The 16,044-nt window shown below is 42.2% G+C and overlaps 1 protein-coding gene across 6 annotated transcripts in view; it reads left to right on the top strand.

Annotated features, from left to right (window-relative positions):
* The window catches only part of FGGY (FGGY carbohydrate kinase domain containing), a 413,910-nt gene that overhangs the window by 19,133 nt on the left and 378,733 nt on the right, over positions 1–16,044 (top strand). For 5 of the 6 annotated variants that reach the window (XM_070046609.1, XM_030870319.2, XM_060287916.1 and 2 more), the window contains exons 2-3: positions 1,064–1,278; positions 13,203–13,314. In XM_070046609.1, coding sequence (XP_069902710.1) covers positions 1,078–1,278; positions 13,203–13,314 — 313 coding nt within the window. In that variant the 5' untranslated portion in view covers positions 1,064–1,077. Of the gene's footprint in view, positions 1–1,063; positions 1,279–13,202; positions 13,315–16,044 lie in introns of those variants that run through there. The other variant, XM_030870329.2, reaches the window with a different exon arrangement.

The raw sequence follows: 16,044 nt of genomic DNA, 5'->3' as shown, positions 1-16,044 counted from the left end.
TGCTCTTGAGTGGTGCTGGCTAAATCTTTTAACTTCTGAGAGACCTATTTGCCCATCAGTATAAAATGCATCAATGTGCATTTACTGTTCTTAAGTGTGTGGACCTAGCATTAAGAGAAAAGTTACATATCTCTTGGCGTCTCATCTTAGTCACCTGTAAAATAGATTTTTAACTATACTCACCTTCAGGGGGAGAGGGGAATTGGATGAAGGCAGTCAAAAGGTACAAACTTCTGGTTATACGATAACTAAATGCTAGGAATATAATGTGCAACGTGATACATAGAATGAACACTGCTGTATTTATATATGAAAGTTAAGAGAGTAAATCCTAAGATACCTCATCACACAAATTTGTTTTTCTGTTTCTTTACTTTTAAATCTCTATGAGATGATAGATATTCACTAAGCTTATTGTGATAATCACTTCTTAATGTATGAAAGCCAAATCATTATGCTGTACACCTTAAACTTACACAGTGCTCTATGTCAATTATATCTCAATAAAACTGGAAGAAAAGAAGTAGTCTCACCTTGTAGAGTCGTAGTGAGTAGAGGGGCTGTATGTACTTTTTACAGTGCTTGTTGGCACATAATAGGTGCTCAGTACATAGTTTTTTGAATGAATGGCCGCCTGGGCAGATGAGGTTCCTTTTCAGCGCCATGGGCATTGTCCTTGTTTCGATTCAAATTCACTGAGAAGAGAATGCATATCTATTGCCTCCAGATTCTCAGCTCTATAACCCTTTATTTATCCTCATAGCACTTTTCACCCAGTGTCAGGACTTTGCTTGAATAATCAATGCAGTTCGTAAATCCTCACCATCTGACTCCCTTCCAAGAACAGAAACTCCATATCTGAGGCCATGCCTGTCTGTTCACCCACTACCTAGCTCAGTGCCTGTTAGCACACTGGCAACAATGAATGTTTTGTTGGATGAATAAATAATCAATGGCTACCAGTTCATCAGCTGCATCCCTTCATTTCCACTTTCAAGTTGTGCCATGCTTGGCTTTGCAGACCCACTTGGTCTTCACGTGGTTTTGCCCTTGATACCCGCAGGTGGAGGGACGGCAATGCCCGGCGGAGATCGGGACCTCGGGAGCTACTACGTGGGTGTGGACGTGGGGACAGGCAGTGTCCGTGCAGCTCTGGTGGACCAGAGGGGTATCCTCTTGGCTTTCGCAGACCAGCCAATCAACCAGTGGGAGCCTCAGTTCAACCACCACGAGCAGTCCTCCGAGGACATCTGGGTTGCGTGCTGCATCGTCACAAAGGTATGGCCTCAACTCTCGCGTTCTCACATGTGTTCTCCTGCTCCCACCTGCTGAGTGTGTATAGTGTGTCCATCTGGTGCCAGGGACAACGTCGGGGTAACTTTAGACACAGGCTTTGCCTTTAGGGAGCTCATGGTCTATGGCAGAGACCAACAGACAGCTGGGATGTAACGTGATATGTGCTGGGAGCAAAGTGACTGTGGCTAGAGCTGAGGAAGGGGCCAACACTGAGGGGCTCCAGGTAGACAGGATGGAGGATGCAGAACATGTAGACAGAGGATTCAGTCAGATGTGACCGAATGTGAAGATGTCACTGATAACCATAGATGACCTCTACTGCGCCCTCAGGTGTGCCCAGTGCTGTGTAAAACATGTTAACATGCATTATGCAGTCAAATCCTCACAACGACCCTATAAAGGTACCCTCATTTTATTGAGGAGGAAACAAAGGCATAGAAAGATTAGGTAACTTACTCAAGTTCATGCAGTTAGTAAGTAGGAAAGGCAGTCTGACTCCAGTGCTGCACCCTTAGTCACTGGACTCTCCTGCCTTCCAAGTGGACAAATGAGGGGAACCTCATTTTGTTCAGAGGGAACTGCATGTGCAAAGGCACAGTGGCCTGAGAACACGGTGGGTTCTGAGAAAGGAAGGAAGTCAGGCAAGACTAGCGCATCTCTGAGTTGTGCTGGGTAGACGTTTATCTTGAGTGGCCTTGGTTTGCGGTCCGCTTGCTGGCTTGGGAAAAGGAGTGATGCTGGTTGAGAATTGTTCCCTTTTAGTTTCACTTGACTGGTTTTACATCCTGGTGATCAGGAACGACAGAGGTGCTTTTGTAGTTTTTTCCAGAGGGAAAAATAAAGTCCTGGGTTCTCTCTTCTCCCTGTTCCTAGTTTAGTTCCTTAAATATTCATGAAGGGCTTGGTAATTTGCAGATGGACAATTCACCATTCTGTCCGTATTGATCAGTCTGTTTAAACTTTAATGAGCTCTGGGCTGATGTTAGTGCCCCTGGAGAAGAAGGCAGGGAGCGAAGGTGGGGGTGGGAGGCACTGGAGCATTATTATATAGGAATAAAAGGGGGGCACATCTTCTCTTCTGCCTGTTTAATTTTCCTCCTCCCTCCCCCGCCCCGTCCCAGCCCCGCCTTGGTGAGAATCTTCTACTCTTTGCCCTTGGGTCTCCTTTGTTCTTCCAACATATAGCATTTCTTGCCATTAAGGAAATTGTCAAGAAAAAATTTTATCCCCTGATGAAAAGCTACTTTAAAAACAGGTCTGCTCTAAGTACAGCTTGGTTTAATGTTGGATTTTTTAATCATCTCCCGGTGGCAGCCACCTCATCATCTGCTTGCACCCCATTAGCCACGTGAGTGCTCTGGGCATTTGTCCTTAGCGAGGATGTCTCTCTGTAGCAAACCTGGATAAAGCTATTGGGTCTTAGGCTGTTCCCCTCGCATGGGGTATGGCCATGTGGCCGCATGTCAGAAGCCATATGATAAACATGACACACCTACTCACAGCTATATTGCTATGTGAGGTTGAAGGAGGGGAGCATGTTTATATTAGAGAGGTAACACACCAGAGAGCACAGATTCTGGAGCCAGACTGCCTGGATTGACATCCCAGTTTCAACATTTATTAGCTTGTCTTCTTGGACAAGTTACTTACGGTGTCTTGCTTGAGTTTCATCATCTGTAAAATGGAATGATGACTGTACCTATCTGCATTGGGTCCTTGTGAGGATTAAATGAGTTAATACATATAAAATGTCGTAACAGTGCCTGGAAATGAGTAAGCACTATGATTCCTATGGCGATGATGATGACAATAACAGAAATGAGTAGATTATGGAGGGGAGTGAATTTCTAAGATGAAATACTGAAAAGTCAATGTCAGTAAGGGAGGCACCTCATGGGAATATTCACTCCTTTTGTCGTTAGGGTTCTTTCCATGTAAGATTTTGAGAAGCAATGGTCTGGGGCAAGGGGTGACATAAAATACATCCCGAGCTGTCTTGTCTTTCTCAAGGACTTAAGGAAGTCAAGAGTTTGAGAGCAGTTGTACTTACTGCTTCCTTTTCCCTAAGTTGCTCACATTGCCTCAGACGCTTTCCCCTTAGTCAAGTTAATGAAAACAATAAGAACAACAGTAACAATATGATGATGATGATGGCAGCTAACATTTCTTGGGCACTGATTATGTTCCAGGTACCATGCTGAACACTTTATACCAATCACTTCATTTTATCCACACAACAGCCTCTTTTTTTTAAAAAAAAAAAAACTGAAATATAGTTGATTTACAATGTTGTGTTATTTTCAGGTGTACTATTTTTTTCGGATTCTTTTGTCTTATTGGTTATTAAAAAATATTGAGTAGAGTTCCCTGTGCTATACAGTAGGTCCTTGTTGGTTATCTGTTTTATATATAGTAGTGTGTATATGTTAATCCCAAACTCCTAATTTATCCCCCTACCCTTTTCCTTTTGGTATCCATAAGTTTGTTTTCTGTGTTTGTAGGTCTAGTTCTATTTTGTATCTAAGTTCATTTGTATCTTTTTTATTAGATTCCACGTACAAGCAATATTATATGATACTTGTCCTCTGTCTGGCTTAGTTCACTTAGTATGATAATCTCCATGTTGCTGCAAATGGCATTATTTCATTCTCTTTTATGGCTGAGTAATGTTCCATTGTATATATGTACCACATCTTCTTTATCCATTCCTCTGTTGATGGTCATGTAGGTTGCTTCCATGTCTTGGCTATTGTAAATAATGCTGCAGCGAACATTGGGGTGCATGTATCCTTTCGAACCATGTTTTTCTCTGATATATGCCCAAGAGTGCTGGATCTTATGGTAGTTAAGAACCTCCATACTGTTCTCCATAGTGGCTTCACCAATTTATTATGAACTCTGTTTTAGAGCTGGAAGAAATGAGCTGTTAAGAGGTAAAGAAACCACCCAAAGTCAGGGGTTGGGCTGCTGCTGTCTCCCTCTTGCTCTGTTTTTGTCTCTCTCTTCAGCCTCATCTTATTCCACATGCCCGCATCTTGGAAATCGTATTAAGCTACCTGAATTTTTTTTCTAAATTAGCACTGAATGGAGAACTTTGAACTTATCCTGATTGTTATATTAAGCATTCTGAATTACAAGTGCCTTTACCCAGCTGTCTGCTTATGTGGAAAATGTGTGCCCCCCCCGAGCAGGGGTCATATCTTGTTTACCTGTATTTCCTTAGAGTTCCTCACTTGTAATGTGCCCCATTCATGTCTGTTGAGTACGTGAATGAGTGAAATATCTGTTGTTTTCATTATCTGGCATGCTCTTCTCTCATCTTTTTTTTAACCTGCCCAGTTCCTGGGTACCTTTTAAAGTAAAATTAAGCATTACTTCCCCCTGGGAGCCTTCCTCTGGATGACCTCTGACAGTCCCTGCCTGCCCTTGACAGCCTCAGAAGAAAGAGGGTGAGAAGTCCCTCTCTGCTGCCCCAGAGCCCACGTATTCACCTGTATCAGTATCTGGTCCTTACCAGATTGTGTTTTAATTGGTGACTTGTTTTAACCATGAGCTGAACTCTTGGAGAGTGTCATCTCTGTGTCCACAGCACCTAACACATTGCTTGGCACAAGTTTGATGCTCAGTAAATGGTTGCTGAATAAGTGTTACTTAGAGCTAAAAACAAGCAAACAGAAAACATTCTGACATCCCTTATCTTGTTCAAATGTTGCAATAACTCTATGACATAGTTTTCCATACTTCCTATTTGACACGTGAGGATATTAAGGCTCTGAAACTAATGAGTATTAGAGACAGACGTAGACCTCTACTGAGATGGCTCCAAATCCTCTTCTCTGTTCTACTCACCACTGCCCCTGAAACTGTCAAGTCTTCATTGGGTTGATACCCACACATCTAAAAATCTCTATGGAAACGCACAAGTCCTAGAGCTTATGTCGTCCTTGATTTTAAGAGTTTATATCCCTTTTTGGAGCCGCAAATCTTAATCACCTCAACAAGGCAAGAACATTGCAAGGTAGTGTCTAGTAACAGCTTCCATTAGGAAGAAGATAAGCTGGAGGTACCATTCAGCCAGCAGGTATTTGTCAAGTGTCATTAGTCTGCGAATATTTATTGAGCACCTACTATGTGCTGTGCTCTTTGCTAAGCGCTAGATTATATATGGGCGTGAGGGCTACAACAGGTTCTCTGCCCCTAAGGATGAAATAGTTCAGTTGCATGGAAAAAAATAATACCCATGAAGCCAACGAAATACCATTTTGTTCTAAATTGTACCAGCTATGTGAGTAATGGTTGGAGAGAGAAGGAGCGGAAGAGGGAGTCACCCGTGTGGGATTGAGCAATCATGTCAACCTCCTATATTTATAGAACTTTTATGGTTTACAAAGTACATTCCTATCCATTTGATTGTCATACAAGGTAGGTAGGGGAGGGGTTGTTACTCCCATGTTAAATTGAAAAGAAATACTGAAATCCAGAGAGTTAAGTGACTTTCCCTAAGTCACCCAGGAAGTGGGTGATAAGCCTGAACTCAGGCCAGATCTCTGCATTCCCTCCATCTCCAACACCACATACCTTCATCTTTTGTCTGGATTAGCCTTGGAATGTAACTGACCTCATCTATGTCTGTGCACTTCCCCTCTCCAATTGTGCTCCTTCTTGAGCTGGAATGATAGATATCTGTTAATGCTAACTTGATCAGGTCACTCTTTTGCTTACAGCTCTTCTGTAGCCCCATACTACTGCTTGGATAGAACTCAGAATCCTTAAATGGCCTGTAGGCGCTGTGTGGTTTGGTTTCAGCCTGCTCTCCTGGCTCATCTCATGATGCTTCTCTCAGCTCTGCCTTCCACCCATATTCTCCTTCTGTCATAATCCCACACATGCACTGCTCCCCTTGTCCTCTGGCCGGGCTTTTGCACACATTCTTTCTTCTTCCTGCACACTCTTCCTGCCTTCTGTTGACATATTTCACTCCTATTCATCCTTAGATCCATACTGTCCGATACAGCAGTCACTAGCCACATGTCACCGTTTAAATTTAGTTAAAATTAAATAGAGTTTAAAATTTGGTTCCTCCATTGCAGTAGCCACGCTTCAAGTGCTCGGCAGCCACGTATGGCTGGTGGCTGCTGTGCTGGACAGCACAGGTACAGAGCATGTCCATCACTGCAGAAGGTCCCTTGCATAGTGCTGCACTGGATCTTAGTTCAAAAGGCAGTTGTTCAAGGAGGAAGCCGTTTCTCGCCCAATGTTACCTCCCAACTAAGTCCTATTTTACTCAGTGTTTTCACGTCTCTTGTACTTTTTTGTCATAGAACTTCACATGGTTTGTGAATCATTCATTTTTTGATTAATATCAAATAGTAAAATCATTCTATAATCAAGGAATAACATAACAAAATAAATGAAGTAAAATAAAATAATTCCCATTTGTGGATTAATAGCTGTCTTTTCTACTAGATTTTGTACTGCAGGAGGGTAGGAACTGTAGTTTGCTCACCCAGGTCCTCACGTATAGTAGACCCGGGAAATGTAAAAAGAATGAATGGCTCAAGACATTGGGACCTCCCTACTCCCAATCAATGAAGAAAGCTTGAGGAAGGATGTAGGGTTAAAAGTGAGACTGGAGAACACTAAGAGTGGTTGTTCAGGAGGAATATTACGGACAGAAGCGCTTAGGTGGAAAAGTTAGAGTCATCCCTGGCTGGAGCAGGTGGTTTCCAGTAGGAGGAGGAAGGGAAGCTGGAATTGGTGTTGGGGGCATACCTGGGGTGGCGGGTTCTGAGGCCAGTTGGGAGCTCTTCTAGAATCATCCTGAGTTTCAGACTGACCAGCAACAGATTCAGGATGGCTTGGAGGAACAGAAACTAAATTCAAGGATGCCAGTTAGGAGGCAATTTCCTTCTTCTGATAAAGGTCTGGAAGCTGAGATTTGTTTGAACCATAAGGTCTGGGAGGCCTGGGGCTATGTCTCTCTTGTTGAGCATGTGTCCTCTGTGGTGGCACATGTAGGTGCCTAATACTATCTCTTTAATAAATGAAGGGCTGGGTTAGGATGTTGGCCGAGGAATAAAGAGGCGGCACAAGACTGAGAGACTTTGGAAGGAAGATCAAACAGGACCTGGTGACGATGGAGAGGAAGGAGGTAGAGGCAGTGTCAGAGTTTCTGTCCTTGGAGGAATGTTGATGTCACTGACATAAATGGCAGTGTTTGGCCTCTATCTCTCTACCTTATGTTCAAGGGAAAGTACCACACCTGAGCTAGGATGCTGTGTAGGTAATGGACCAGGACTGGATTTGTTCATTTTACTGGTCACTAGAGTAGATTTTGTAAAGCTGAAGGCCTCCAGGGGCCTTGCAGGTAACATACACCCCACACAAGCTGTATTAGCCTTGTTGTTATTCCCACCTTAGGGCCTTTGCACTGGCTGTTCTCCTGCCTGAAACACTTTTTCTGCAGTTTTCTACAGGGTCAGCTCCTCAGGTCCTTCAGGTGTTTCCTCAAATCTCACTTTCTCAGCAACTACCTTCCCCTTCTCCGGCATTCCTGATCCCCCTGACATCACTTTCTAGTATACTGTACATACACGATATAACCTTTTCGGTTTATTGGCTGTTGTATATACTTACAATGTAACCTCCAAAACAGTAAGGAATTAAAAAAAATATTTTGCTTTCCATTGTTTCCCAAATACCCAGAAGAGTGCACAGCTTGACCTTAGAAGGGGCTTGATTGTATTTGCTGACTGACTGAATGCATAATCGAATTGTGTAGGCAACAGGGAGTGATGGGCCTGAGGGAACTGGGGATTTCATAACCTCATGCACACCCCCAAAGCTGACAAAGGCATTCAAATCAAGATTTAAAAGAATACAGTACCAGCCACATGGAACTCTATTGCAAGCTGGATTCTGTGAGGCCCCAGGCTTTGACGCTTGCTCCAAATACAGCCAAAGATAAAACCAGGTATGCCTCTGACCCTCCCGTTCTCAGTTCGGAAGATTTCTGAGGAACGCTGTCTCCCCACCCAGTAAGGCACAGCCTGCTGATTTAAAACACATGTGGAATTGAACTGGTTCCCACAGTCAGAACAAAGCGATGCACAATCCCTTCCCCAAACATTTGTTTGCTGCCCCATAGCTACGAGTTGACAGTTGCGAGACATGGACCAGGTTACCGAATGAAGTTGCAGAAGTCTCCTTCTCTGGAAATTCTTTAGCAGAGCAATGTGCTTTCTCTCTAGCTGAGGAAATTCCCTTGATGCCAAGCTGTTGGGGTGAGTTTACTAGCCTGCTTTCTTCTTCCATTAATGAGCATATAAAAAAGAATCCTCAGGTCAGCAGGTCGAGTCCCAGGGGCCTTCTGGGTAGTGTGACCCTGACAGCCATCTCTCTGAGATGATTTAGATGGGGGTGGGGTTGGGGAGTGGAGGGGGTCCTCATGATAAGCCTGATGAGCATGGTCATAAGGCATTTCCATATAAGGTTGGGGAAATGACAGTGGCTGCCCAACCAGATCAGGTTTAAATGCATGTCACAATTATTCCTCCAGTTCCTGGTGATAGGTTTTCGTTTTAGAGATGGAGACACTGCACTTTTGAGGCTGAAAGGCCATGGTTAGAATATAGAACTCTGTAGGTCTTCGAGGGGATTCATAAAGTAGATTGTAGAGAATATTTTCTTTGCTTCTACTGGAAAGTCAGTCCCACCATAATTCTTAGGAGGATTTGAGTTTATCCAAACTTTTCAGTTGTTTATCCTGTCATTTTATATGTGCTTACATGACACACAGAGCATGCTATGCTTCATACATCAGAGAGATTCCATGAACACAATTAGTAAGGCAGCGAGTGAGTTTTCCATCCTTCATATTTCCTACAAAGGTTTATCGGTTCCAGAGTACTTTCAAACCAATTGACAGTCTTGATCCTTACCTAGGAGTTCTCTCTCTCTCAGGAACCTGAGGCTCAGAAAGGGGATGAGATTAGTGCAAGATTACCTGATCCGGAAGTGGTGGAGTTGGAACCAGAAGGTGGCTCTTTTGACACTGTAGCCCATGCTTGTTTCTACTCCAAAGCTGCCTTGTGGTATTGAGTTTTATTGCATCTTCTACATGTTCCCTCCCAGTTCCTCTCTTGACTAATTGCAGGCCTGTGTGGGGTGGGCTTGCCCAAGTCAGGCATGCACTCTCTGGGCACAGAGACCAATAGGGCCTCAAGGCAGGTAGACGTTAGGGCTGGCTTGTTGATTGTTAGATTGATGCTCCATGAGTTCAAAGAAGATTGGAGGCAGCTAATTTCCTCAAATAGTGGCTGCTACTTATTGCGCACCAAATGCCAGATGTTGGGCTAATCACACCTTATTTTGCTGAATTCTCATAACGTCATTAGGAGATGTAGGTCTAAGTAATAGCTTTGTGTAACCAAGGAAACTGGTTTTCTGGCTTCCCAAAGTCACATGACTGGTTGGTGGCAGAGCCAGGTTTCAAACTCAGGGCGTCTGCACCCAGTACCTTTGATCTTAGCCACTACCCAGGGATTTCCAAGCCAAGTTGGAAGGACATTCCAGGTAGAGGAGGCCATGCTTATAAATGCTACAGAGACATGATCCAGCAAGGCAAGGGGGTGATTAGAATGGCTGGAATTGTGTAACATGCCCTGGGTCACATAGCCAGAGTGACAGAGCTAGGATTTGAAACCAGGTCTTTGTGGGTCATTGTCATGAGGCCATGCTGACAGGCACTTGGGTTTGCGGCTCACATTCTTCTGAGTCTTGATGGATCAGTGTAGTAAAGGTGTACGGGGCGTTCACCTGGTGATGTGGGGCAGAGGTATTGCCAGGCATCACAGATGGCTGACTAGCGATGTTCTTGCATACAGCACTTGCCCTCTCTGCAGGGTGAGTCTCTTGGGCAGGCAGGCAGTATGGTGGAGTAGGAAGAACACAGACTCTGAGTTTGAATTCTGGCTCTGCCATCGACTGACTGGCTGTACGACAGGATTAAGTTCAAATTCTCAATCTTTGGAGCCCACTTGCTGTTCCCTTCCCTCCCCAGTCTTCCACTTATTTTTTTATGAAATGGAAATACTAAATGTTTCCTCAGTGGGTTTTGTAAGGATTAAATAAGATGATGTTTGTAAAGTACCTGACACTCCATAGGTGCTCAATATATGGTGACATTTTATAATTTATTGTGGTTATTATTTGAAAAAATTAATGCTTTTCTTTGTTGAAAAATCTGTAATAATTGTGTGTAGCTCTTATTTGAGGAACCCATTAAATAGTAAGAAACAGAATCCTAAATGACAAGTCCAACATTCCAAAACAGGAAAAAAGAAGACTTGAGCATTTTATTTTATTTTATTATTATTATTATTTTTGTGGTACGTGGGCCTCTCACTGTTGTGGCCTCTCCTGTTGCGGAGCACAGGCTCCGGACGCACAGGCTCAGCGGCCATGGCTCACGGGCCAGCCACTCCACGGCATGTGGCATGTGGGATCTTCCCGGACCGGGGCACGAACCCATGTCCCCTGCATCGGCAGGCGGACTCTCAACCACTGCGCCACCAGGGAAGCCCGACTTGAGCATTTTAAATGGTGATGGACACATTTGAGTTGACTTTTGTGGTATTTAAAAGGTTATTGTCATGTTTTAAGTTGGCAGGAAATGTTAATGAGTATGATCACTCATGCTTTTTCACAAAAGGAAACCATAGAAACAAAAATTAAAAAATAGAATTCATCAATAAATCTGTTATTCTCCAGCTTAAAAAATTACATGACAAAGTGAAAAATCTCCCATCTCCTCCAGCTGTCATTTCTGTTCTCAGAGGCAACCACTATTATCAGTTTGTTGTATATTTTTTTTGTTTTTTTTGTACCTTATTAGTATATCATGGATGTATTTCCATTTCATCTTTTATAGCTCAACTTTGTAAAAAAAAATTTAACAGCTTGAGGTATAATTTACATACCATAAAATCATCCATTGTAAATGTATAATTCAGTGATTTTATTAAATTTACACATTGTGCAATCATCACCATAATTCAATTTTAGAATAGTTCTGTTACCCCCCAAAAGTTCCCTTATGCCTGTTTGTAGTCAGTCCCCAGCCCCAGTCATAGATAACTGTTTTCTGTCTTTATAGTTATTCCTTTCTAGAAATTTCACATAAATGGAATCATACAACATGCCTTCTTTTGTGTCAGACTTCTTTCACTTAGCGTAATCTTTTTACGGTTCATTCATGTGGTTGCACAGATAGTACTCTTTCTGAGTACTATACTTTTGTATGGATATAACACACTTGGTTTCAACATTTGGTTAAACCATGGTGAACATTTGATTTGTATAGATTTTTGTAGATGCTGTTTATCAGGTTGTAGAAGGTCCCTTCTATCTTGGTTTATTGAGTGATTTTTATTTTTTATTTATTTATTTTTTGCATCTGTTGGTGTTTGTACTTTATTCTATTAGTATATGTTATACATTAATTGATTTACGGATATTGAATGACTCTTGCATTCCTGGGGTAACCCCACATGGCCATGGTGAAAAATGAATGTTTTATATGTTGCAATATTGGTTTGTTAATATTTTGTTAAGGATTTTTACACTTAGGTTCATGGCAGTTATTGGTCTACAGTGTCCTTTTCATTTGATATCTTTGTTTGGCTTTGGTATCAGGGTAGTACTGGCCATGAAATGTTGGAAAATGTTCTCTCCTTCACTATATCCTAAACAAATTTGTATAGGAGTGGTATTGTTTATTCTTTGAATGTTTCACAGAACTTCCCAATGAATCCATCTGGTCCTAGAGTTGTTGTTTTGTGGGAATGTTTTAGGTGCAATTTTATTTTTCAAGAAAGACTGTTTCTTAGTTTCTTGTGTAGCTTTGGCCAAGTTCCATAGCCCCAAAATGGTTGTTTTTGATGATGTTGTTCAGTTTTATGCTTTTATTTTGCTAAGAAGATTTGCCAACCTCTTCATACTATCACACCCAGAAGATACTTCTCTATCTCTTCATTTTATTTTTATTTTTTTGGCGGTACGCGGGCCTCTCACTGTTGTGGTCTCTCCCATTGCGGAGCACAGCCTCCAGACGCACAGGCTCAGTGACCATGGCTCACGGGCCTAGCCGCTCCGCGGCATGTGGGATCTTCCTGGACCGGGGCACGAACCCGTGTCCCCTGCTTCGGCAGGCGGACTCTCAGCCACTGCGCCACCAGGGAAGCCCCCTATCTCTTCATTTTTAGTGACTGTAGAAAATTCTGTTTTACAGGTATACCATAATTTATTTAATAAAAATAATTTTTCCAATTTTTAGGTATATTCTTAAACAGTTAACTTTTGTTTATATGTAATTTTACTTACTCATGCTAATAATTCACTAAGATAGGTTCCTAGAAGTAGGATTGCTGGGTCAAAAGTTATGCATTTTTTAATTTTAGTAAATACTATACTATATTCTTTAAAATTTGTACTAAATTATCACACTGTTAGGATAATATAAAAGAAGGTCCACTTCTCCCTGTCTTGCCACTACTATATACTCTTAATTTTTTAAATTTTTGCCAATAAGAAAAACAAAGATTGGGATATTTTTATTTGCATTTATTTAATTTTAGTGGAGTTGGGAATCTTTTTATATACTCTTTGACTATTTCTTTTTATTTTATGAAGTGACTTGTCATGTCCTTTGCTTAATTTCCAATTAGATTGGTTGTCTTTTAAATTAATTTATAGGATCTTCTGATATTTTAGTGACATTGAACTTTTATTTGTTTTCTGTTGTAAATACTTCATTCTGCCATTCATTTCCTTCTAGTCATAACTGTTTTCAGTCTTTTAAAAGCCTGTATTTTAATTTATGTTTTTTTTATTTGTTTTTAAAACAGAAAGTTGTACAAGGGATTGATTTAAACCAAATTCGAGGGCTTGGGTTTGATGCCACGTGTTCTCTGGTTGTTTTGGATAAGCAGTTTCATCCTTTACCAGTGAATCATGAAGGTAGGACCATTTCTCTCTCTTTTCTTGGTGGTGGGATACTGGCCGGGGCCCAGTTGGAGCATGATATCAAGTGTTATCACTGTTAGTGAGATTTACAGGTGGAGCATGGAGCCCCAAAATCATGTCCCTAGAGGTTAAAGCTTGGGCAGCAGTTAGTAGGAGAGGGATGACATTGGGATTAGGTGGATTAGGAAGAGACTTGGCTCCATAATGCACAGGAGCCACAGCAGAAAATCTGATGTAGGATGAACATGGGATCATTAGCTCAGAGTGAGTAGCCTTGAAACAGTTAACTGGTCTGGACCTTTTCAAGGAAGGGAGTGTTGTCTGTGCCTGAAATTGTTTTGCATATGAAGCTCCTCCACCACATTCATTTGAGTGGGTGAATCAAGTTCACTTAAAGAAAATAGAATAAGACAGACAGGACCATATATCACACAAAAGCTGGAAACAAATGGCTTCTCTATTTTCAATAGCCAGACCAAAGACATTCACATTTAATGACGTTGTTCTAATACACTCTCATTACACTCTCATTGCACTCTCTCATTACACTCATGAGTACTGTAACGAGCTGTTTCAAATGTAAGTGCCAACTTTTATCCACTGTCAGAAATTTCTCATGGGTGTGTCTCTTTTGGGATACTCTAGCCAGTAGTGCTAGCACCAAGGTTGCAAACCCAAAAGTCAGGTAGGTAATGTAAATGAATACAGCGTGCCAGATTTGAGAAAAACAACAGCACATGTGCAGAGATAAAATTCAACTGACATTTAACCTTTTGATGAGTGGCAGACATTTGGGAGCAGTGGAGACTGTGGTGCACTGGAAATTGCAGGCTCCATCTAAAGGAGTGTGACTCTGCATTTTCAGTCGGTTGTTGCCAACATAGGTATCACAAGCAAGGCTCGCCTTTGGGCGAGGCTGTATTAAAGAATCCTTGGAGGTGGACACTGCTGTAGCAGCACCTTTCTTAACTGGCGGCTGTGGATACTGGGGCACAATGGGACACCCTGGCATTGGAGTCAGGCAGTCCCAGATCTTAGCCCTGCTGCTGTTGAGCTGTGACACCTTGAGTGAATCACTTAACATCTGCATGGCTTGGTTTCTCGTCTGAAAGAATTGGAATAATGAAACAGTAGCTTTGCTGTGAGAATTAAGTGAGAGCCGGACGCCTGAATGCTCAGAAAAGTTTCTTAAGTCCGATTATGAATTCCTTAAGTTAGGAGAATGTGTCTTACTTACTCCTATGGACCTAATGCATGGAACAGTGATTTTTATAAATGACATGCCCTGCAAAAGTATGCAAATGGATGAATGATTAGAGCACAGTGGTAATGGTGACCATCTTTTACACATACACACACACACACACACACACACACATTTTTTTCTATTTATGCCACATTAACTACCCCCCCCCCGTGTGCCTATCCCTGTCTGATTAAGTGTTGGGGCTTCAGAGACGAATATGAGTCGTCCTTGTTCTCAGTGGCTGACCACTGGCTCAGCTGGCATTGTTCCAGCCCAGGAGGGCAGGGCAGCCCCCGTCTAGACCACTTCAGAGAGCAGAGACCCAAGGAATGGGACTGAACCTACAGACCTCAGCTCAGGAGCAGCAAGCCCTCTCCAGCCACGGAGTGGGCTGCTTGGGGAGGCTGCCAGCACTTCTTTGTTGGCTTGTTTTAAGTAGTGGTCAGGTGATGGTCTGTTAGGGATGCTGTGGGAGGAATTCTCATTTTGGATGGGACTTTAGATGTTAAGAGCCCTAAGTTCCAAGGACTCTGTACCTTCTAATCTGCTAAGACACATGGTTTTAAACTGGTTAGCACATTAGAAACAACTGGAGATCTTTTAAGATTACCAATTCATGAGCCTTACCCCCAGGGTTTGTATTCAGTTGGCTTGGGGTGAGGCTAGGGCATCAGTGTTTTTAAAGTTTTCTCGATAATTCTAGTATGTGGAGAATTACTGGGTGCAGATGAATGGACAACTAAAACATTAGGAATAAGAACATCTGAAGTAGAGGAAGAGTTCCTTGTTAAACCTGCTTATACCAGCACCCTCCCGGATGCCATCTTTTTTCTCATTGTAGAGAGAATTGCCTGCTGTTGACAGTTCTCCTATTAAAAGTGTTACCTAGGTTGCAACCTGAATTATAAGTGTTGAAAAAACTGTATTCCACCTAAAAGGTTAAAATGTACCCATTCATCAAATGCATCCAGCTGCAGGTGCCCTCATCAGTTTCTTGCCTTTCAACAGGTTCTATTAAGGTTAGATTTTAACAACAATGGATTAGCCTGTACTAGAAAATGAAATTCAGATTTTAAGGATGAATTAAGAGGGTCTTTAAAGACTTCTGTTTACCTGATAATGACCCATTCTTGACTGGTTAATTGGAGTAATTGTGAAGAGCAGGGAGCGGGGTCAGGAAATTAACCATCACCATTAAAACCAAACCCATAAGACCAGCGAAACTTACTTTCTTTTGATGGTAACCAAAAAGAAAAAGGAAAAGAAAAAAAAATCCCAAGGAAATTAAGTGCACTAGTTTGAGAACACTGACCTACATGATAAAATAGTCTCATTGTTTGCCTTTTCTTGTTTGGTCTTTCTTCCTTTTCAAGATCAGACCAGCGCTGGGTTGGACAGAGGTGCCATTGCTGTGTGCTTCCTACCTCTGCAACCCACCTAGCTCAGACCATGACTGGGTGAATCATTCCAGCCACAGG

The sequence above is a fragment of the Globicephala melas genome, chromosome 1 (genome assembly GCF_963455315.2).
Source record: "Globicephala melas chromosome 1, mGloMel1.2, whole genome shotgun sequence".
In the NCBI taxonomy this organism is placed as follows: Eukaryota; Metazoa; Chordata; class Mammalia; order Artiodactyla; family Delphinidae; genus Globicephala; species Globicephala melas.
The sequence above is the reverse complement of the archived record's forward strand: the minus strand, read 5'-3'. Positions and strand labels throughout refer to the sequence as shown.